The sequence below is a fragment of the Lupinus angustifolius genome, chromosome LG06 (assembly GCF_001865875.1).
Source record: "Lupinus angustifolius cultivar Tanjil chromosome LG06, LupAngTanjil_v1.0, whole genome shotgun sequence".
NCBI lineage: Eukaryota > Viridiplantae > Streptophyta > Magnoliopsida > Fabales > Fabaceae > Lupinus > Lupinus angustifolius.
Genome location: NC_032014.1, coordinates 7,434,476 through 7,458,451, shown reverse-complemented (window position 1 = coordinate 7,458,451; position 23,976 = coordinate 7,434,476). Strand labels below are relative to the sequence as shown.

Genomic DNA, 23,976 nt, shown 5'->3' with positions numbered 1-23,976 from the left:
CTCATTTCTTTCATTCATCCGTTATGATTGATTTGTTTCTATAAAAAAGATGGTTAAGTATTAGATGACATTGCTTCTTTAAAATGATGGTTAAACATTAATATTATTTCACGATCAAGACTGAGATTAGCTCACCATGCTCCTACCTTTTTAACATAACCAACTCAATATAATTAAGTTAGTCCACAATCAAGCTAGGTTTAGGCCGATTAAATCAGACCAAAACGGGTTCAGTCTATTTGAGAGAACATTCATATGTATATGTCTTGCTCATTTGTAGATGGGTTAAGACAATTCATGATCAATTATATATTATATTAACTTATTAAGTTTTAAATAAATAAAAGGTTCTCAATAAGAAATGAAAATGATAAAAATGTATTGAAATGTAAATAAATAAATCCATATTTATTATCTCCTAAAATATTAAAAAATGTATACATTGATAATATAAAAGTTTTATACATTATCAGTCTATTATTTACTATTTATCTTTAATTATCATTGCTTTTTTAAAAAAAAATGTAATAATAACAAATGATGAATGATATACTGACTGTATATAAATATGTATACTGACAATGCATAAATATTATTTTCAAATATTAAATATTTAAAATTTTAATACATACATAAATATTTAATCGGCTTGAGTTGAGTAAAAACCTAAATAAATAAATTTGAATTTCTAGCGTTCAACTTTTTTATGAGCAAAGGAAAAGGAAAAAGAACAATGACTTAAATACTTGATGAATCATGGCATAGTATTTAGCCAATGACGCGCTGTACGGGCACAAGAAAAACCGGCATGAGAGACACGCGCTAATAAACCACTCAACCTGCACCTCCCTCACATAAATATCTTCTTCTCATTACCCAAGATATTATCTCACTTGCTGATGTGGCACCCTGATGAATACATTGACACGTGTAAAAGCGATGCCATGTGGACCCTTTTCCCAAAAAAAGAAAAAATACCACACCTCTCTCGTTCACATCTTTCATTCTTTCTTCAACATTCACAACAATCAAAACCAGAGAGGGTTTCTTTCTTCTCTCTCACTATGGGACACGATCTCGGTTTTGATCGAGTTGACTCGCTCATCTCCTCCGATCCAGAACCACCATTGCTCGATGCTTGCGAAACCGTGTTGACTCGCACCACCTCTGACTCATCCTCTTCTATAACCGTCGCAAACAATTCATTCCATGATTTGGAGCTTCATTCTCCGTTTCCTGTAATTTCACTTGTTCTTTTTTGCACTTTCTCTATTTTGAATTGCTTTCATGCACCGTATGATAGTGGATTTTATATAATCGTCTTTCTTTCTATCTATAGTTTTTGATCTTGTGGTTAGAAATCGTGAGTTCAAAAGTGGATCCATGTGTGTGTTTAAATAACCGTTTGGATTATAGGTAATTTGAGCGCTTTTGTCTTTTCTATCCTTTGGTGTTTAATTACGCAATTGTGCTTTGCATGCGCTCACGCTTCCATGGCATGTGTCTATTTTTAAAAATCATGTAATCTGATAAGAAGAAAAAATCCGCTAAATTAAGCTAGAAATGACCCGTAAAGAAAATAAATAAGTAAAAACAGTAGAAAAAACAGAGAAGTGATGAAATCATTTTATAAATTTGCAATCGGTAAGGGTTTTGGCCCTTGCATAAGGTTGGTGAGGCTCTTTGATCCACTATTTCTTGTTCTTGTTGTTTTGATCTATTATGTTCTTTTGCCTCTTAGACGATCTTTCAAATTATGTAATCTTTGAAGATATTTTTGTGGTGTAGATTCTGTGTGATATAACTTGAGTATTTAATGAAGACATGGACGGTTCACTTTTGCATGAAAATATATAATTATAACATTTCCATTCGGTTTGTATCTACTGCTTATGCTTAATTGAAATTGTTGTATCTGATATGCTTTTCACTCTCCTTGGAACATCTACTCAAGTGCATATTAAAAAGCTTGTTTTGTTTTACTGTAAGTTTTAGTTGATATGATTTTGGTTCCTGTTAGCAATCTGAAATTTTGTATGTGCTTATGTTCTCCTATCTTTGTGTTGAACTCATAATAGGAAGAGTTCAAAGTAACAAAGTGACCAAAAACATTTGGAAAGGATAATGAACTATATCGGATTTTTGAAGAAGCTGTTGTGAAACTTAAACATCATGAGAGATTTCAATTAGAGGAAAAATCATGGAAATACATTTAATTGGCCATAGACTTAGTTTATCTAATTTAGGTTTTTGGCATTATAATTAAATTTAGTAATGTATAGGTTGACTAGAGAGTGAGCCTCGACACAACGGTAAGGTTGCTTGCCTTGTAACCTGGATGTCATGGGTTCAAATTCTGGAAACAACCACTTCACTTGCAAAGGTAAGGTTGCATACATCTACCTTCCCTAGACCTCACTAGGTGGGAGTCTCATGCACTCTATCACCCTTCTAATGTATAGATTGACTAATTTAATTCATGTGATAACTTAAAATCTCATATTTGTTGACAGAACTTATTTATCAGTATGCTATTTATATATGGCATATGCTTAGTTGCTTGCTGATAAATATAATAGAGTTTGAAATTAACAATGTTAAGTCGCATTCCATGTTGGGACCTTGCCTTTGATTTATTATGAAGATTGAAACTTTTTCTTTTCATTTTATTGGTAATGAAATATTGAGCTCAACTTTTCTTACCAGGGCCAGTCAACAAGATGGACAAATCAGCAACACAGTCTATATCTTAATCATTTAGAAGACTCATTTGTGAATGAATTGCATCGTTCAATAAGTTTGCATGGTTGGAGATTACAAAACAGCATAGACAAGGATTCTAAATCTCGAACTCTGCAAAAGTCAATCAATATGCCTAGGCAGCAGGTCAAGATAAATTTCAAAATTGTCTCCATTTTGGTTTGTGTTTTAACTTTTATACTTTTCTCTGCTCAACGAATCCTTATTATCTTTTGTTGCTTGCAGTCTCTGGCAATACAAGATGGCTTCTTGAAGAAGATCAGCCATGAAAGAATTGAACATATGTTAGAGAGCACAGCTGAGTCTCATGTTGTTGCAGAAAGTCGATTGGGACTTGCATCATTAGAAAAAGGCAACAGTTTGACAGAACCTAATGCTTATGACGATGCCTTGTTTCGTGATGACGGGATTCATGGAAAAGGGATTTCAAAATTCTCCAAACGGTCACCAGGAATTTTGGAGAAGCAATCTAATTGCCGATTATTCCATCTTGAATTGGTTGGAAGTACTACTGGTAGCTTCTACTGTATCTCATTATCCATTTCGTTTATTCTTTTGTCTAAATAATGATGCTCTCAATTACCCATCTTTTCTTGCACCTTGTTGTGTACATGTTGTCATATGTTATGTATGCTGATGGTTTTTGGTCCTCACTGTCAAAATACACATGCATATAGTGTCACAAGCACTTATATTATCAAATTCTCCGTGTTCAGTAATTAATGTTCTAAAATCATGGGTTTGCTCAGTTTTTAGGAGCAATGAATGATCTTTTTGCTTGAACCATGACTTGAAAAAGTTTTGCATATCAATTCTGATTTTTTATTTAGCACCTCTTTGCAGAAACACTAGGACCACAAAAAGCTTATTGGTGCTGGTCTGTTTATATGCTGGTCACTTTTGTTACTAATGATTTAGCCGCTGTTATGCTATGGAATACCAATTTTGTTGGTTGGAAAAAATACAATTTATTTTAGAAAAGGGCATTGTTCATTTACAGCTCTGGCAATAATGACTAGCCAAGAAGCTACTTTTTACACTACATATTTTTGTATGGAAATAACTAAGAGTTAAAAGTAAAGATACCTCCCTCACATTGTTTTTGATGTACCTATGGCTTTATTATATATTTGTGCATCATAACTATGTTTTTGTCACTGAACCATTTCTATGGTTTGTTTTAGAATGTAAATGCATAACCATGTGGCGTTTAAGTTTTTTGTTTTTAAAAACAACTCCTAAACTGCTTTGGTAACCTTGATTTTTAAATGGCCGTAAAGCTATTTTAACATGTACCGAAACAGATTGTGAGAGTACGATTTCAATATGAAGATTTCACAAAACCAAAGACATGATTATGATATGATGTCTGTATCATCTCAGTTTCTTTTTAAACTTCCACAGTTGGGTGTTTATTGCGGATGATTTATTGAATCTTTTTCAAAGCTTTTTGATCCTTGTATTTGTGATGGTTTAACAGATACTTGAGCTATGTTCTGTTGTAATGAAGTCCTTGCCAAGCATGTCAAAAAATGTTCTCAAAACCACTGGTTTCACATAACTTTGCTATAGTGCTAGCAGTCAGTCAAGTATAATGAGTATAATTCATTGACTGAATTTTGTTGTTAGGTGAGAAGTTAATCAACACCTTAACTGAAACAGGGAGCTATTAGACCATCCTTTGACAAAATGAGCAGTGTTTAGTAATGCAATGCCTTTAGTTAAGAGGACAGGATATTGTAATATAATGCCTACCAAGACTTGGAACGTGTATCAAAATGGGATTCTGGTGTCCTTAAAGTTAGTGGTTTTTAAGGGCAGAGTATCATTTCTTCTCCATTATGCTTTTAAACCATTCTTGTGGGGTACCATGCCAATAAAAGGCAAAGGCGTGTAAATATGACATGATTGAGAAAAAGGACAGGAATAAGAGTGTAAGATTTATATTATTCTATGTTTTTTTAGCCATTATTTCTATTATTTAACTTCTCTATATTTTTGGCAGAGGTCACAGATCAAAGCTTCAAGAATGAAGAAGCCAGGTCAAGCTGCAAGCCCATGGCAAAAAGGTTGAAGGCAGCTGCTGATGATGCTTCAATCAATGATCAAGTAGTGTGGAGTTTATTTTTTGTCTGATAAACAATCTGAATTAATCTTGAATGGCATGTTAAGCATTTCAAATTTCTTTATATGCAGGTTGTGCCATTTGGAAACTTTCATACAACAGATGTTTCAACTAGTACTACTTCAACCTCGGAAAATAAAGGACATAAATTGCTATCAGAACTCCCAGAGAGCTTCTGTTTCCCAAAGTCAGATCCGCTTTTCTTTCGAAGGGGAAGGTGCTAAGTATATCTAAGAAATATTTTACAGTGGATGGTAATGCAACCTGAGAGAATAGACAAAATCAGACGTGGCAACTCTGGAGTTTAATGCTGGTTAGGTTATCCAAAGGTGTTTCCTTAATATAGATTCAGGAAGAAACCTTTGATAGCAATATGCAGACAGATACAAACATAATGGTTTTATATGATTTTTTGTTAGATCAATTTTTCGATGATTGACTAGCTGGATAGGTATCCTAGATAAGTGTTACATTTCTCTTTTTTTGGTAATGAATTGTTACATTTCTTTTTTTAGCTTTTCTCAAGTTTTGTTGTGCCAATGTAGAATAGTAGATTCAACTCGCGGGCGAGTTACTCTCCACAGAAAGGAAAATTGAATATGTGCGAGGCTTTGCAGTAAATAGTATTTGTTAGTCGAAATTGTTGAGGCAGTAATATGTTTTGTTATCTTCCTTGACCGTGCATGTCTCCACATGATTCTGCAGTTCAGTGATTATGATATCCTTGTGCCACAAGATTTATTGTATAGGTTCTGGCATGTGTGGGTAAGTGTTCATTGAACTATGGCCACTGTCCTTTTTACTACACTTATATTCCTGTGTCCGTCTGTATTTTGGTGGTATGGTCAAATTGATCTTTCTTTGAAGACTTTTTTGATCTAGCTCATCAAATTGTTCACTGCAAGCATATGTATAATGCTTGGTGGAAGCACCATCTGAGGTTTTATTTAATACTGTGGAAGGTCATGAGAAACATAGAAACAAAATTGCGACCAATAAAATGGTTTGTACAAGTATTATCTGTATTACAATGGAATCAATCACCTTGCCTTGAGGGGTTATGACTTATGATAAACTAACTACCAAAACTAGAAAAGTTGAAATTAAAAAAATCAACATAATTAAATAAATCAGAATAATATTATCTCTAAGATTATGTTCGATAATATCTAACAATATTGCAATACTTCCTTCAAATTAGAGCATGCATATCATATGCATTTAACTTATAATTAAATATTGATAGCGTAATTATTATGTAGATTAGTATGAAATTTCCGCATAAATGGAAAAAGGAAAAATAAGCCTTTATTTTTTATCAACGAAAATTTATAATGTTGTTGCTTTGATTCTACGAGCCATCTTATTGCACCACTGGTCAAGCATTATCATAACCAAAAGTTAGTTTCACTTTTAATTTGCGAAACTAGGGTTTAATAATTTTCACCTGTAGGATCATCATGCACACACAACATAAAAAAATCATGATCCGCACATGGTTGAGTAGATTTTAACGAAACTAATTTGTTATAATTGACATATATATTGACCCTCGCAAAGCCCAAATATAATGGACATGGAACAATGAGGCAAGTTGTCTAAACTCTCAGAGACCAATTTGTTCTCATCATTACTTCCTCATTTTGAGTTTTGCTCATTGGTTTCTCCATTGCGCTCAGCACCACAGAACCCCGCAGGCTTTGAATATCGATGCCCCTCTTCTATAAACAATTCTTACAAACTCTGCATTTTTTCACTCCCTGAAGGCAGCAACAACCTTCAACTATTCAACCCTTCTTTTCTCCTTCCCCTTATTATTTTTATACCAAAAAAGTAACCTAAATATCATTGGTGGCTAAATATTAGAGAAAATCGTAGCTATCGCGCCACCTATTTCAAGCTTTAATCTTTTCCCTCTCAATTGAAGTTTCAGGGCAAAATAAAAAGTGGGTAACGAAGGAATTCGAGGTTAGAGGCAGAACCAATTGATGGGTCTCGTTTCGAATCAGCGACGCTCGAGAACAGAGACGACCCATGAAGGTTTACCCGCTACCATTTCTTCCGGCGGTGGAGCTGTTCCGAAAAAGAAATGGTCGAATTTAATGACTCTCTTTGTGGTCCTTGTGGTGATTGCAGAGATCGCGTTTCTGGGGAATATTGATATGGCGAAGAATGCAGCCATGGTTGATACCCTCACTGACCTTTTCTACCGGTCGCGGGTTGCGGTCGAAGGTGGTGATGGTGGTGGTGATGATTCAGGGTTAGCTGTGATTAGTAGTGTTCAGAATTCGGAATATGAGAGCTGTGAGGAATGGTTGGATAGAGAAGATGGTGTCACATATTTAAGGAATTTTACAGAGGAACCTGTTTTTGTTTCCGGAGCTGGCCAGGTTCCGTTCATTCACTTAATTTTTATCTCTCTTTTTTCTTTTCTTTTTTAAGTATTTTTATTTCAAGTTTGATACGTTCTGATATCTAAGCATATTTGATTGAACATTTTCATGCACATTCTGGTTCCAAGGTTTTAAATTTCAGTCACCAATCTTAATTGCAGCTACAAACTAATTGTGATCTTGGGAAAACTGCATCGTACAATTTGTATAGTAAACAGCTAAACACAACTGTAATTTCAAACCATGTTTGGTTCTTAGTTCTTACTTTATTTCCTCATTGGGAAGTTATAAATGATGCATTTTTCCTCTATAATTTTGAACTTGCATTGTGTTTGACACTTTGACCTGCTTTTACTTACATGTTGCATCTGAAGATATTGGATTTTTTATTTATTTTAAGGGACAATGTTTAATATTTATAATGGGTTTTTAGCAAATGGTACTCAAGCTTTTAATGAGTGAGATAGTAACAAACTACGATTTGACTGGTATATAGCCTGTAGTATGGATTGGAGTATGTTAGCTTATCTGTATATGTCGTCTAGCATGGTCATGTTTGTTTGGTTGGTTGTTGATAGGTCAAAAGATAATTCATGTTTATTGAGTAACTTCCTGATAATTGTTCTTATGAGGTTCCTGTTATTCTTCGTCTTTCTAAAGTTTAGTTTATTCATATGCAGAAGTGGGATTCGTGTTCAGTGGGATGTAAATTTGGGTTTAACAGGGATAAGAAACCTGATGCTGCATTTAAAACATTTCAAAAAGCTGGAGCAAGTGTTCTGAGATCAATGGAATCAGCTGAATACTATCCTGACAACAATGTTGCCATTGCACGCCGGTGGGTAAGCACTATCATGAAGTGTTAATTCATTAGATTGGACCATTTATTGCTTATTCTAATAGTACTAATACCATGGATTCCTAATGTTTTTATAGTTCCACGGACATGGGTATGTAATGTAGAGAATAAATTTTCCTGGCCTAGTTTTATGTGATTGTGAATCCCCTAAGGACAAACATAACCTGCAGACCAATGTGGTACATAATTTTAATTTCCTGCTATGTCCTATGGCTATTTTTCATTGCAGGTGATAATTAGTGCATAATGTTAACTACTATGTTTTGAATTTTCGTCAATTGAATTTCTTCTTTCTTGTTGCTCCCAGTCTAGTGGAGAGAGTGTTACCTTCAAAAAGTAAAAAAAAAATTGCTGATAATTAAACTAAAACTTCAATATCCTTGTGTACTAGAAGAGGATATGATGTTGTAATGACAACCAGTCTATCATCCGATGTTCCTGTCGGATATTTTTCGTGGGCTGAGTATGACATCATGGCACCGGTAAAGCCAAAAACTGAAAGTGCTCTTGCAGCTGCATTCATTTCCAATTGTGGTGCTAGAAATTTCCGGTTGCAAGCTCTTGAAGCCCTTGAAAAAGCAAACATCAATATTGATTCTTATGGTGGTTGTCATAGGAACAGGAATGAAAGAGGTACATTCTAATTATTTTGATAAATTTAAAGATATTAGTCTGTTAGTATTTATGAAGCAAGACACAGACACAAATGCTGGACAAGACATGGGCACTCAGGCATGAACAATGTCGAAATATAGGACATTGAGACACAGCACTTTATGTATGAGCAAGTCAAATGAAATAAACATAAGCAACAAACCAAATATCTAAATTGAGAATTAGAATTTATATATTTACCTTCTCAAATCAACTTGCTGAGCTTTACATTTTTCCTATGATTCTGGGCCTCAGAAAAAATACCAAGTCATCATTTTACAATGTGAGTACTTTGACTCTTTACATAAAATATTCCAAAACAAGAAGATGAATCACATCTTTCACCTTTGACCTATTCATTACAAACAACAAATGTTAAGAAAAGATCTAATCTATCTAAATATTTTCTAAAAGTTATTAAAAAAGATTTAATTTGAAAGAATTTGTACGTTTACTTTATTGATGGTCTAGTTGTTATTGGGTTTGGGAATATGAAGGAAGAAATTGATTGGATTGCAAATTTCAGACATTGAAAGATTAACCTTGTTCTAATGTGCCTACAAATGCTTCCTAGTTCCTAACAATAAGTTTTCTATCTCTGAAAAAAAGAACTTTCCTGTCTTTAAAATTCTTTCTAATGAATGTCATTGGACTTAAAAGGAAAGCATGTGTTTCAATATATTGAAGTTATAAGTTCCAAGTTTGCAGGATTGACTGATGTATATTAATGGATTTTTATGTCTTGTAACTATTCCGTTGTTTGTAAAAAAACTTCTAAAGTGTCAATGAATTTGTGACATTATTTATTAATGCATGTTATTATTATGGTTATTATGATATTATTTTATTTCATTGCAGTGAACAAAGTGGAAGCCCTGAAGCGCTACAAGTTTAGCTTAGCATTTGAAAATTCTAATGAGGAGGATTATGTAACTGAAAAATACTTCCAGTCCCTAGTTGCTGGTATGGAAATATATTTAGTATCTCCCTTCACTCTATCTTAATTCTGTTTACTATATATGTGATACTATCCGTTTGGTTTTCTTTTCCATACAGTTCCATTATTTCCCAATATTTTCAGTTTTAATAATGCAATTGCTAAAACTTATTTGGGATTGAATGCACAATTTTGGATAACTTGAGAAATAGGATAAAATAGTCATAATTTAGTTATGATTAATCAACTTAGACAATGCTTTAACATTAGACAATACTCTTTCAACCTCAATCAAATCGATGCCCCAGTGTACCCTTCTAGAGAGACAACATCCGGGTTTAGCTCAGCCCAGTACACAGGAGGGAAACTCCACATAATATCAACCATGGCTTGGGTCCTTAGATTAGCACCAAGATAAGATTCAGTTGTAGCCTTCTAGATGTTACCAACATAATCAAGGATTTTTAGGCAATGCTGCTTTGAGTTTTAGTCTACTGAATTTCATCTACCCTCAGTGACTCAAGTTCAGTGCTTTGAAGTAATGGGCAATGCCTGCGTGAGTACTATTTGTGAAATCGCTTTGAAGTGCTGACCAAACTTAAAATAATATGCAGGGGATATGGCAGTAGGGTTATGATACTGTAGTGATAAATTCAAGACACTATATTGTTAATGAATTACAATAATTACCTGAAAGCCAAAAAAAAATCTGGTATATGACTGACAACATGCCGTTGAGCCATTGTCTAGCACTCTAGTGTTCTCGGATGCTCTCGATGTGTTAAAATAGAAGAATGCATTTTCTATATATGTTAGACTAGTAAAATGTATTTCCCTATAAATATATGGAACATTTTTATAATGGGTTTTGGGCGTTTAAAAATTTGCACACTTAAAATATTAGCAGAGTCCACTTATGATGCTGCTCCTGGAAATTAATCCTTTTCTTTTTAGGAACTATCCCTGTGGTTGTTGGTGCTCCAAATATTCAGGATTTTGCTCCTTCTCCCAGTTCAGTTTTACATATTAAAGGGGTAGAAGATGCCGAGTCCATTGCCAAGACCATGAAACATCTAGCAGAAAATCCTGAAGCATATAATCAATCATTGAGGTAAGTTATTCAATGAAAACAAAAGCAGTTTCTTGGGTTCCTCCTCTCCCTTGCATGAAAAAAGTCCCATTTTTCACTTTTTGGCATTTCTATCATTTTACGAAGATAATTGGCAACCAGCAATTCATATCATTTTACATATTAAAGATTATATTGCAGTACATTACGAGAGAAGTTTGATGTGATGTGGTTCTAAATGAGGGGTCTTGACTCTTGAGCTTACTGGTTTCAAAATGTGAATGGATTTTGTGTTCTATTCTTTCTTTATTTTATGATCATCTGGATGCACCCTGAGTGTCATATTAACAGGTGGAAGTATGAAGGCCCATCTGATTCTTTCAAGGCCCTTGTGGATATGGCTGCTGTGCATTCATCTTGCCGCCTCTGCATCCACTTGGCCACAACAATTAGAGAGAAAGAAGAAGCGAGTCCAGGCTTCAAGAAACGCCCTTGTAAGTGCACTAGAGGGTTAGAAACTGTATATCATATCTATGTCAGAGAAAGGGGAAGGTTTGAGATGGAGTCCATTTACTTGAGGTATAATACTTTGATTACTAATTTTGCCTTTCGGCTTAATCCTATATAAATTATCATGCAGTATATTAATATGATTTGCTTCAAGGGCTTTCCATCATACTTGATGGCATATATTGGTTGCTTGATTACCATAATTCATAAGCAGTACAAAAGCTGCCAACTTTCATGCATGTGTATGGGTATTGAATATGACACCGGTGGGCGGTAGATGCATATAAAGATTATGTATATTTATGTTTGTGTCAATGTATATACTCATAAAACATACAAAACCATATGAAACTAATGAAAGCATTATAAGATATGGTAGATAAAAGACATAATTGGACCACTTCAAAGATTGAGGAAAAAGTTGAAGAAATAAGTTCTTGTTTTCAGCTTAATAATTACGAAGACAATCCAAACTAAAATTTATAAAGTATCTATGTATCTGGTACAGTATTGGTATTAGGTGCTTACCTAACATCGGTATGAGAGACATTTTTCAAACTACCTTGCTTCTTAGGTTGCCAAAAAATAGAATATCATAATGTCTTTTCAGGAAGAATGTAATGAGATATTATTTCGACATCAATCGGCAGGTCTAGCAATTTAACACTGGAGGCTTTGAAGTCTGCTGTTGCTTTGAAGTTCAAATCGCTGAATCATGTACCGATATGGAAGCACTTCCAGTCCCTAGTTGCTGGTATGGAAATATATTTAGTATCTCCCTTCACTCTATCTTAATTCTGTTTACTATATATGTGATACTATCCGTTTGGTTTTCTTTTCCATACAGTTCCATTATTTCCCAATATTTTCAGTTTTAATAATGCAATTGCTAAAACTTATTTGGGATTGAATGCACAATTTTGGATAACTTGAGAAATAGGATAAAATAGTCATAATTTAGTTATGATTAATCAACTTAGACAATGCTTTAACATTAGACAATACTCTTTCAACCTCAATCAAATCGATGCCCCAGTGTACCCTTCTAGAGAGACAACATCCGGGTTTAGCTCAGCCCAGTACACAGGAGGGAAACTCCACATAATATCAACCATGGCTTGGGTCCTTAGATTAGCACCAAGATAAGATTCAGTTGTAGCCTTCTAGATGTTACCAACATAATCAAGGATTTTTAGGCAATGCTGCTTTGAGTTTTAGTCTACTGAATTTCATCTACCCTCAGTGACTCAAGTTCAGTGCTTTGAAGTAATGGGCAATGCCTGCGTGAGTACTATTTGTGAAATCGCTTTGAAGTGCTGACCAAACTTAAAATAATATGCAGGGGATATGGCAGTAGGGTTATGATACTGTAGTGATAAATTCAAGACACTATATTGTTAATGAATTACAATAATTACCTGAAAGCCAAAAAAAAATCTGGTATATGACTGACAACATGCCGTTGAGCCATTGTCTAGCACTCTAGTGTTCTCGGATGCTCTCGATGTGTTAAAATAGAAGAATGCATTTTCTATATATGTTAGACTAGTAAAATGTATTTCCCTATAAATATATGGAACATTTTTATAATGGGTTTTGGGCGTTTAAAAATTTGCACACTTAAAATATTAGCAGAGTCCACTTATGATGCTGCTCCTGGAAATTAATCCTTTTCTTTTTAGGAACTATCCCTGTGGTTGTTGGTGCTCCAAATATTCAGGATTTTGCTCCTTCTCCCAGTTCAGTTTTACATATTAAAGGGGTAGAAGATGCCGAGTCCATTGCCAAGACCATGAAACATCTAGCAGAAAATCCTGAAGCATATAATCAATCATTGAGGTAAGTTATTCAATGAAAACAAAAGCAGTTTCTTGGGTTCCTCCTCTCCCTTGCATGAAAAAAGTCCCATTTTTCACTTTTTGGCATTTCTATCATTTTACGAAGATAATTGGCAACCAGCAATTCATATCATTTTACATATTAAAGATTATATTGCAGTACATTACGAGAGAAGTTTGATGTGATGTGGTTCTAAATGAGGGGTCTTGACTCTTGAGCTTACTGGTTTCAAAATGTGAATGGATTTTGTGTTCTATTCTTTCTTTATTTTATGATCATCTGGATGCACCCTGAGTGTCATATTAACAGGTGGAAGTATGAAGGCCCATCTGATTCTTTCAAGGCCCTTGTGGATATGGCTGCTGTGCATTCATCTTGCCGCCTCTGCATCCACTTGGCCACAACAATTAGAGAGAAAGAAGAAGCGAGTCCAGGCTTCAAGAAACGCCCTTGTAAGTGCACTAGAGGGTTAGAAACTGTATATCATATCTATGTCAGAGAAAGGGGAAGGTTTGAGATGGAGTCCATTTACTTGAGGTATAATACTTTGATTACTAATTTTGCCTTTCGGCTTAATCCTATATAAATTATCATGCAGTATATTAATATGATTTGCTTCAAGGGCTTTCCATCATACTTGATGGCATATATTGGTTGCTTGATTACCATAATTCATAAGCAGTACAAAAGCTGCCAACTTTCATGCATGTGTATGGGTATTGAATATGACACCGGTGGGCGGTAGATGCATATAAAGATTATGTATATTTATGTTTGTGTCAATGTATATACTCATAAAACATACAAAACCATATGAAACTAATGAAAGCATTATAAGATATGGTAGATAAAAGACATAATTGGACCACTTCAAAGATTGAGGAAAAAGTTGAAGAAATAAGTTCTTGTTTTCAGCTTAATAATTACGAAGACAATCCAAACTAAAATTTATAAAGTATCTATGTATCTGGTACAGTATTGGTATTAGGTGCTTACCTAACATCGGTATGAGAGACATTTTTCAAACTACCTTGCTTCTTAGGTTGCCAAAAAATAGAATATCATAATGTCTTTTCAGGAAGAATGTAATGAGATATTATTTCGACATCAATCGGCAGGTCTAGCAATTTAACACTGGAGGCTTTGAAGTCTGCTGTTGCTTTGAAGTTCAAATCGCTGAATCATGTACCGATATGGAAGCCAGAAAGACCTGAAATGCTTAGGGGAGGCAACGAATTGAAAATTTACAGAATATATCCTGTTGGGTTGACACAGAGACAAGCTCTTTATTCCTTCAGCTTCAAAGGTGATGTGGATTTCAGGAGTCACTTAGACAGTAATCCTTGTGCAAAGTTTGAAGTCATTTTTGTATAGCATGTGCTAATGGTAACCTTGATCTATAGGAATATCTAGCCTTGTTACTTCACTAAGGGCTACCCTTTTAAGAATGAGTTTCACATGGAATTGGCATGGCTTTATTGTGCACTAGAAGTTATTAAGTGAAGATCCATATTTATGTGTTTAGTTATAGCTTTTGTTTGATTATCTAGTTATCTAGATACAGTGACTAGATGATTACAGTTGTATATTGTGGGTGAAAATTTAATAGATGCTCCAACAGATATTTCCCTTTAGGGTCCTTCTTGTTCCTATGTAACTTTCTTAGTTTCTGTTTCCTTTTTCACATAAACAATAATGGAAAATTATACTCGGTATATCTCCTCTGCCTAATGATTAATCAGCAAAGCTAATTTCTAGCACAAGTTTAAGGTTGCAATTGTTCTAAAATGACAATTATGAAATTCAAACTTAAGTATTCAACAATGGAAAATTATATTCGGTATGTTGAAGGAAATTTTGTCTATAAAAATGAAAATAATAGACCAATCAAAATATCAAATCTTTTTTAAAACTTTACTAGAACGCATCCCGAACTCATACTATGATGCATGAATTAAAGAGAGATCTAATATGTTAGATCATATCTCATATATTGTCTAGTATCATTGAAAATATGTCATATTAATTAAAAAAATTAAATCTCCATTACTATTATTATTCTTTAATCATCTTTGATGTATAATGACACATGAAACTAAGATATGATACATGACAAATATCGGATCATGATACATACACTGGCCATCTTGCGTGCAGTCCATTATTGGACGTGTAATATAAAATATTTAACACGTTACATTAAACCCAAAAACAAATATAAAAATGTCAATGAAATTAAATTAAATTAAATAAATTTTTACAATGTGTAAACTAATATTGTTTTTTTGATGTGATGTGTCAAAATAATTCAATACTAGTTGTATTAATTGTTTTAATTATACATTCTCTTAGTCAAATGGAATAAAATTTTCTCTGTATCAGCTTACTTCATTTCTTACTTTTACATCTTTTAGTTTTATACACGTCTCAACAATTTCTTCCAAATAGTAGAAGAAAAATTAATAGTTTTCAACACTTTCCTTGTCAATTGTCAAATAACATATTATATATAAGGAAAGATTCATTATACTCAGATTAAGTTATACTCAATCTCATCTATTTATTTTTTTAAATCCAACAAAATAATATATAACTAGTGTAACTTAATTTAGTATATAATATATATATATACATAGATATAGATAGAAAGAACAGTTGAAAACAAAAGGATGATTTAAGTAGTTGGAACATAAGGCGACCCTTGGCACCATGAAAGGTCCATCCATCTAAGAAAGAAGCTCTTGCTTACTCCTAAGGTCCTCTTTCATTCATGTCCTCTCATCCTACAAAAATGTTCACCCTTCTCTCTTATCTCCATAACCATTACCTCATTTTCAACACACACATTCCTTCTCATGATGTCTTCCTTCTCTATTCCCTTTCTCACCTCTCCATGCTCATCCAACACAATCTCTTCTCGCCCCAAGACATGTCTATATGCCACACCAGCTGTGTCTCCCATTATTTCTTCAGAGGTAGATGCATCAAGGTTGGAGCCTAGAGTGGAAGAAAGAGATGGGTACTGGGTTTTGAAGGAAGAGTATAGGGTTGGCATTAATCCTCAAGAGAAGGTGAAACTTGAGAAAGAACCTATGGCACTTTTCATGGAAGGTGGGATTGATGAGTTGGCAAAGATGTCTCTTGAGGAGATTGATAGCTCTAAGCTCACTAAGGATGATATTGATGTTAGGCTCAAATGGCTTGGCCTTTTTCATAGGAGAAAACATCATTGTAAGTTTGAGTTTCTTAACTTCTTTTATGTTTCCCTAGCTACTTATCCATAATAAGAAAAGAAAAGAAAAGAAAAATGAATCAACTTGGAATTCTGGATTGGATCAGGAATATGCATATTTTAAAGAAAATTGAAATATGACTATAAAAGGAATAAATGTTAGAAGTGTCACTCCTTACTAAATTTGGAAAAACTTTTGTACAATACTTAATTCTTATTAAAGGGTGTATATTATCTTAGAAAATTAAAAGCGATTTGTTGAAATTATGATATCATGGGGAGAAAATATGAATTCAAAGAAAAAAAACCAATATTACAAAATTCTTTCTGAAACAAATTGGAGTCATTTTATTTGATTAAATGATAACACCTTCATATTTGAAGAATTATAAAGAAACAACTAATTTACTTTTGATAAGATTGATAACTTCTTTTTTAACTAAGATAACTAGATTATAATACAACTTACAAATAATTGTTAGTCTAATCTTTTGACCAATGAATAAAGATGAAAGAACTTTTAAATATTTTTCTAAGTTTAAAATCTACTAGTTGGATACCAAGGAAATTATATTTTGTGTTAGTTAGGAATAATTTAGGTGTTAATGATATGTTTTTATATGATTTGCAAGATATCACTATCATTTGCTTCATAGATACCACGCTACTCAACATGGAAACATGGATTTTGTTGTTGTAATATCCATACTTGATTTAGAAATCATTAAAGTTAGAACAATAACAAAACATGTAATTGCACATCAAACTATGTTTTGGTGTTTTAGTCAACACCATTTCATTTGCAAAAGAATGAACCTTAGCATTTTGCTGGAAATACTTCTTGTATCTAACTAATAGTTGGATTAATTTATCACCATTTGCCAAAATCAGATGGTAGATTTATGATGAGATTGAAACTCCCAAATGGGGTAACTACAAGTGCCCAAACAAGATACTTGGCTAGTGTGATAAGGAAGTATGGGAAAGATGGTTGTGCTGATGTAACAACAAGGCAGAATTGGCAAATTAGAGGAGTGGTTCTACCTGATGTACCAGAAATTCTTAAGGGTCTCGCAGAGGTTGGGTTGAATAGTCTTCAGAGTGGCATGGACAATGTAAGAAACCCTGTTGGTAACCCTCTTGCTGGTATTGACCCACATGAGATTGTTGATACTCGACCATATACTAACTTGTTGTCACAATTCATCACTGCTAATTCACTTGGCAACCCAACCGTCTCAAACTTGTAAGTATATATGAGGTGGATTCATTGCAAAAATTATCATTTCACAATAATTTTGACATCACTATGTTTTATACTTGATTAATATATCATATATAAATTCGTAGTTAATTACATATATTGGATAGTAATGACTTATGAGTTATGATTAATCTATTACCTTATGTTTAATCAGCCTAATATTGAAGTTTGTAATGTGTTCAGGCCTAGAAAGTGGAATGTATGCGTGGTGGGCTCTCATGATCTGTTTGAGCATCCACACATTAATGATCTGGCTTACATGCCTGCTAACAAAAATGGTCGTTTTGGATTCAACTTATTAGTGGGTGGTTTCTTTAGCCCCAGGAGATGTGCAGAGGCACTTCCACTTGATGCATGGGTCTCTGCAGATGATGTTATCCCACTTTGTAAAGCTGTTCTTGAAGCCTATAGAGACCTTGGCACCAGAGGGAACAGACAAAAAACAAGAATGATGTGGTTGATTGATGAATTGGTAAGCAAGTTTTGGAAAAGAGATATGCTCTATCTAGATCCTACTATACGTCTGGCGTCAATCAAAACATGACATGTTAATTAAAAAATTTAAAAGTTTAATTATTATTGTTATTTTTTTCATTATTATTAGTATGAGACGAGACAAAATCTCAAATATTGTTATTCTTAGTTTTGTCACTTTTAAATATTAATGATATGTTGTCAAATCACACATGTTATTATAATAGGGGTGAGCAGGACCCAACCCTACCTGCTCACCCGACACGGTTTGATCATGATCGAGTCTGATCGGGTCTAGGGCCGGGTTCAAAAAATAGACCCGGTCAATATTTAGGGTCAGGTAGGTAGGGACCAAACATGACCCAACCCATCCCATCTTAGGGTCACTTACTCATTATTCATCATGTTTGTATGTGTTTCTACTCAAATGTGTATAGAGTAATGATACCCTTTTGGTCGAAAATATCATTTATTCTTTAATTTTTCCATAATATATATGATTAATAATATATATATATATACATATATCATTTTATATATCAAACTACATATTCATAATAATAAATAATATTGAAAAGTCTTTATCTAAAACGAGTATGTATTATATTTAATCGGGTCTAGGGTCGAGTCGGGTTTAAAGATCGACCCGATCGCTATTTATGGTCGGATTAGCTTCGGGTCTAGGGTTGGGTCCAGATTCAAAAAAGTGACCGCCCAATATTTAGGGCCGGGTAAGGACAAGCCTTAACCTGTCCCAACCCGACCCATGGTCACCCCTATGTTAAAATAACAAAAATGTCATCTGTACTTTGTGTTATAAACCTTAAAGTTTCACACAAACATACAAATAATATGGTTGTTAGAATTATATATATATACACAAACTTTAATATTTACTATTTTTATTGTTTAATTATACATATTTGGTAAATGCAGGGTATAGAAGTATTCAGGTCAGAGATAGAAAAAAGAATGCCAGGGAAGAAACTAGAGAGAGCATCTGAGGAAGAAATGGTTGAGAAACAATGGGAAAGAAGAGATTACTTAGGTGTTCATCCACAAAAGCAAGAGGGCTTAAGCTATGTTGGGATTCACATTCCAGTTGGTAGAGTCCAAGCATATGAGATGGATGAACTTGCTAATTTAGCTGATAAGTATGGTACTGGTGAACTAAGACTTACTGTGGAACAAAACATAATCATACCTAATGTTGAAAACTCAAAACTTGATGCATTGCTTAAAGAACCTCTATTAAAAGAGAGGTTTTCACCTGAACCTTCTATTCTAATGAAAACATTGGTGGCTTGTACTGGTAACCAATTTTGTGGGCAAGCTATAATTGAGACAAAGGCAAGGGCTTTGAAAGTGACTGAAGAAGTTGAGAGGGAAGTGGCAGTGACTAGGAAAGTGAGGATGCATTGGACTGGTTGTCCTAACACTTGTGGGCAGGTGCAAGTTGCTGATATTGGTTTCATGGGGTGTATGACTAGGGATGAGAATGGTAAGGTTACTGAAGGTGTGGATATTTTCCTTGGAGGGAGAATTGGAACTGATTCACATTTGGCTGAGGTGTATAAGAAGGGTGTCCCTTGCAAGGACTTGGTGCCCATTGTGGCAGACATATTAGTAAATCATTTTGGAGCTGTCAAAAGGAACAGAGAAGGGGATGATTAAATTTTATAGGTCAATGGTAATTTTTTATTAATTAAAAGAAATAATATAAATGTGTGGCTAGTGCTAGTGTTACATTCTTAATTCCCTCAGGAAAGTCTATGATTCAAGTCTAGTCTTATGGATAAAGAAAATTTCCTAAAGAGCTAGCCTAACTATATTATGAAGAGTATAATATCTATGGTGTAAAAATTTATACACAATTATTATATTATCTACTATTTATTTGTATTAATTTTTAGAAGAGTTAATAATGATAAAACTTGAATAATGAATGATGCAATAATAATATATAAAACTGATACATTATTAATGCATACATTTTTTTCTCTACTATGAATGTGTGGCTCCAATATGATTGACTCATATAAATAATATTGTGACTAGAAAAAATAAATAAAAATGAATGATGCAACAATATAAGACTGATACATTATTAATGCATATATTTTTTCTCTACTATAATGTCTCCGCCTCCAACATGATTGACTCATATAAAGAATATTTGTGACTAGGAAAAATAAATAAAAAATTATATATATAAGATGGGTGATTAATTGAGATGTAGCAAAGTATGATATGCATGTATATGCTTTTGGAGAAGTCATATTTAATCATTATAGTTTTCAAGTTACCAGTTTCATTTCTTAGAGATGTATGCAATATTCTTCCATTCGGTTTTTAAATCATGCGACATTGATAATAATGGATTGTGCATTGAACAATCACAATTTCCAGGCCCAACTTCTTTTATAATGCATAGAGGCTGAAACACGATCCATCTTTGAACCATTCGGATCTTTTTAGAATAAATAAATTCACTAACAAAGGAATACAGCATTTCGATGGTAACACGTTGCATCACCACCATATGTGCAAAAATTTCCCATGCAAGCCAAATTCTATGATGTCATCATTTTGTAAAGTGTCTTTCAAACCATATCATAAATCAATGATATTTAAACAAAAACAGAAAAATCATAAATATTTAATTTTTTTAATTGACATGATATATTTTTATCAATCTAAAACATGACTTGAGACATAATTTAGAACAACAAATCTTTATCCATTATTTTGATGTATCTTAAAGACAATTATGCACCTAAATTCATTCAATATTGTACCTTTGTGGGCATCAAGGGGAAGTGGATTATTCAAGTAACATGATCACTTGTCTGCATTTCATTAAAAAGAAAATTTATAAAAATATAAACTAATATTTTTATATTATTTATTAGAATTTGATTGGATAGAAATATAAAGACAATAATTTTTTTGGAATATTTGATATGTTGTACTTCAACCTGCACTTATGTATCACTTCATTCTTGAGTCCTATTAAACCTTTGTTTTAGAGCATACCAAAGAATGCTTGGAGCATACCCCCAAATACTACCTGTAATTGTAGCATCCCTTGATGCAATGACTTCGACGGTTGGAGAGTTCACGACTTCACGTGTACGTAGATAAGATCACGTGTGTTCCTTTTCACTTCCTAGAGTTTTTTGCTTGGGAAACTTCAAAGCCCAACATGAAAGCAGTGTCATTTATTTTTATTTATTTATGGAAAAACACTCATTTTCATACCTGATTGAACTAGGTGATAGGAGTGACGTGGATTGAAAAAGAATAGCAAATGAAAAGTGGAGGTTTTTTAAATCACGTCTCTCCTTTCTATTTGCATTTTCACATTTATCATTTCACTGAAGAAAAAAGAAACACAGAAATTACCCATAAAACTATTTACCTCTTAATGAAACCTAATATTTGTATTTTACCCCTGTTTTACTAATTTTTTCTTAGTCTACAATTGCAGTTATTTTTACCCATTTATTAGTTATACACCTATCTAATACTCCCTATATCTCATAAAAAGGGCAAAAAGTGTAAAAAAAACGTCTTAAATTAGCCATAATAATAAATAAAAATGTTTCGAATTTTAGTACGATTTAGTAATCAATGAAAAGTTGAAAACTTATTAAAAATGTATTCAAATTGAAATTCTTGTAAATTTTGAACACTTTTCATTTTTGTTTAGGGTATTAGATTATTTTTGAGATTTAATAACACTCAAAAGATCCTCTTTCACACATAGGGGAGTCTCTTTTGCACCCAGGTGGATGACAAGGATGAAATCCAATCCCCATTCCCCGCATGTATTCCAAAAATGGAATTAAAAAGAAGGTATCACCTTCAGCTTTATAGATTTTTTTGCCTTCTTTTGGTATATCTTATCGACCATTTGGAAGCACCTTGTTTTTTTTTTGTTTTGTTTTTACTCTATTTGTTTCAATTCAATAGATTTTGTTCGATTATCTCCTACCCTTTTCTATCTTTTCCTTCTGTGTTATTTGACTTAGAAGAAGCTAGCAAATAGCCCCTTTTATATGTGGCCATAAATGACATCAATGCAATTACGTATCCTTCTATGCCTAGATTTAGAATTTCACAAGATCAAGTCTACATCCTCTTTATATAAACAATATACATGCACATTTTGAGCATAGGTTTTAGGCTTAGATGTCAACGAGTATGTATTATATTTAATCGGGTCTAGGGTCGAGTCGGGTTTAAAGATCGACCCGATCGCTATTTATGGTCGGATTAGCTTCGGGTCTAGGGTTGGGTCCAGATTCAAAAAAGTGACCGCCCAATATTTAGGGCCGGGTAAGGACAAGCCTTAACCTGTCCCAACCCGACCCATGGTCACCCCTATGTTAAAATAACAAAAATGTCATCTGTACTTTGTGTTATAAACCTTAAAGTTTCACACAAACATACAAATAATATGGTTGTTAGAATTATATATATATACACAAACTTTAATATTTACTATTTTTATTGTTTAATTATACATATTTGGTAAATGCAGGGTATAGAAGTATTCAGGTCAGAGATAGAAAAAAGAATGCCAGGGAAGAAACTAGAGAGAGCATCTGAGGAAGAAATGGTTGAGAAACAATGGGAAAGAAGAGATTACTTAGGTGTTCATCCACAAAAGCAAGAGGGCTTAAGCTATGTTGGGATTCACATTCCAGTTGGTAGAGTCCAAGCATATGAGATGGATGAACTTGCTAATTTAGCTGATAAGTATGGTACTGGTGAACTAAGACTTACTGTGGAACAAAACATAATCATACCTAATGTTGAAAACTCAAAACTTGATGCATTGCTTAAAGAACCTCTATTAAAAGAGAGGTTTTCACCTGAACCTTCTATTCTAATGAAAACATTGGTGGCTTGTACTGGTAACCAATTTTGTGGGCAAGCTATAATTGAGACAAAGGCAAGGGCTTTGAAAGTGACTGAAGAAGTTGAGAGGGAAGTGGCAGTGACTAGGAAAGTGAGGATGCATTGGACTGGTTGTCCTAACACTTGTGGGCAGGTGCAAGTTGCTGATATTGGTTTCATGGGGTGTATGACTAGGGATGAGAATGGTAAGGTTACTGAAGGTGTGGATATTTTCCTTGGAGGGAGAATTGGAACTGATTCACATTTGGCTGAGGTGTATAAGAAGGGTGTCCCTTGCAAGGACTTGGTGCCCATTGTGGCAGACATATTAGTAAATCATTTTGGAGCTGTCAAAAGGAACAGAGAAGGGGATGATTAAATTTTATAGGTCAATGGTAATTTTTTATTAATTAAAAGAAATAATATAAATGTGTGGCTAGTGCTAGTGTTACATTCTTAATTCCCTCAGGAAAGTCTATGATTCAAGTCTAGTCTTATGGATAAAGAAAATTTCCTAAAGAGCTAGCCTAACTATATTATGAAGAGTATAATATCTATGGTGTAAAAATTTATACACAATTATTATATTATCTACTATTTATTTGTATTAATTTTTAGAAGAGTTAATAATGATAAAACTTGAATAATGAATGATGCAATAATAATATATAAAACTGATACATTATTAATGCATACATTTTTTTCTCTACTATGAATGTGTGGCTCCAATATGATTGACTCATATAAATAATATTGTGACTAGAAAAAATAAATAAAAATGAATGATGCAACAATATAAGACTGATACATTATTAATGCATATATTTTTTCTCTACTATAATGTCTCCGCCTCCAACATGATTGACTCATATAAAGAATATTTGTGACTAGGAAAAATAAATAAAAAATTATATATATAAGATGGGTGATTAATTGAGATGTAGCAAAGTATGAT

The 23,976-nt window shown here is 33.5% G+C and overlaps 4 protein-coding genes across 4 annotated transcripts; all 4 read left to right on the top strand.

Annotated features, from left to right (window-relative positions):
* Positions 972–5,394, top strand: LOC109349442. Its single transcript, XM_019590245.1, has 5 exons — positions 972–1,238; positions 2,707–2,886; positions 2,986–3,274; positions 4,766–4,869; positions 4,957–5,394. Exons 1-5 carry the CDS (start codon positions 1,065–1,067, stop codon positions 5,107–5,109), a joined length of 900 nt encoding a protein of 299 aa, XP_019445790.1. The 5' UTR covers positions 972–1,064; the 3' UTR covers positions 5,110–5,394.
* LOC109349444 (glycoprotein 3-alpha-L-fucosyltransferase A-like) lies at positions 6,439–14,861 on the top strand. Its single transcript, XM_019590247.1, has 7 exons — positions 6,439–7,275; positions 7,959–8,116; positions 8,529–8,770; positions 9,650–9,754; positions 10,683–10,839; positions 11,149–11,376; positions 14,265–14,861. Exons 1-7 carry the CDS (start codon positions 6,874–6,876, stop codon positions 14,518–14,520), a joined length of 1,548 nt encoding a protein of 515 aa, XP_019445792.1. The 5' UTR covers positions 6,439–6,873; the 3' UTR covers positions 14,521–14,861.
* Positions 15,899–19,938, top strand: LOC109349441 (ferredoxin--nitrite reductase, chloroplastic-like). Its single transcript, XM_019590243.1, has 4 exons — positions 15,899–16,377; positions 17,270–17,624; positions 17,826–18,114; positions 19,053–19,938. The coding sequence occupies exons 1-4, from the start codon at positions 16,002–16,004 to the stop codon at positions 19,788–19,790; spliced, it is 1,758 nt and encodes a 585-aa protein (XP_019445788.1). The 5' UTR covers positions 15,899–16,001; the 3' UTR covers positions 19,791–19,938.
* On the top strand, positions 22,630–23,548 carry LOC109349443 (ferredoxin--nitrite reductase, chloroplastic-like). Its single transcript, XM_019590246.1, has one exon. It carries the CDS (start codon positions 22,657–22,659, stop codon positions 23,398–23,400), a length of 744 nt encoding a protein of 247 aa, XP_019445791.1. The 5' UTR covers positions 22,630–22,656; the 3' UTR covers positions 23,401–23,548.

Bases quoted from the DNA above. Each gene is read 5' to 3' on its own strand.
- LOC109349441 (XM_019590243.1), top strand. From the start codon at position 16,002: ATGATGTCTTCCTTCTCTATTCCCTTTCTCACCTCTCCATGCTCATCC. The intron at 16,378-17,269 runs GTAAGTTTGAGT...TGCCAAAATCAG, and splicing joins TCATAGGAGAAAACATCATT to ATGGTAGATTTATGATGAGA. The intron at 18,115-19,052 runs GTAAGCAAGTTT...TGGTAAATGCAG, and splicing joins TGTGGTTGATTGATGAATTG to GGTATAGAAGTATTCAGGTC.
- LOC109349443 (XM_019590246.1), top strand. From the start codon at position 22,657: ATGCAGGGTATAGAAGTATTCAGGTCAGAGATAGAAAAAAGAATGCCA.
- LOC109349444 (XM_019590247.1), top strand. From the start codon at position 6,874: ATGGGTCTCGTTTCGAATCAGCGACGCTCGAGAACAGAGACGACCCAT. The intron at 7,276-7,958 runs GTTCCGTTCATT...ATTCATATGCAG, and splicing joins TTGTTTCCGGAGCTGGCCAG to AAGTGGGATTCGTGTTCAGT. The intron at 8,117-8,528 runs GTGGGTAAGCAC...CTTGTGTACTAG, and splicing joins AATGTTGCCATTGCACGCCG to AAGAGGATATGATGTTGTAA.
- LOC109349442 (XM_019590245.1), top strand. From the start codon at position 1,065: ATGGGACACGATCTCGGTTTTGATCGAGTTGACTCGCTCATCTCCTCC. The intron at 1,239-2,706 runs GTAATTTCACTT...TTTTCTTACCAG, and splicing joins AGCTTCATTCTCCGTTTCCT to GGCCAGTCAACAAGATGGAC. The intron at 4,870-4,956 runs GTAGTGTGGAGT...CTTTATATGCAG, and splicing joins ATGCTTCAATCAATGATCAA to GTTGTGCCATTTGGAAACTT.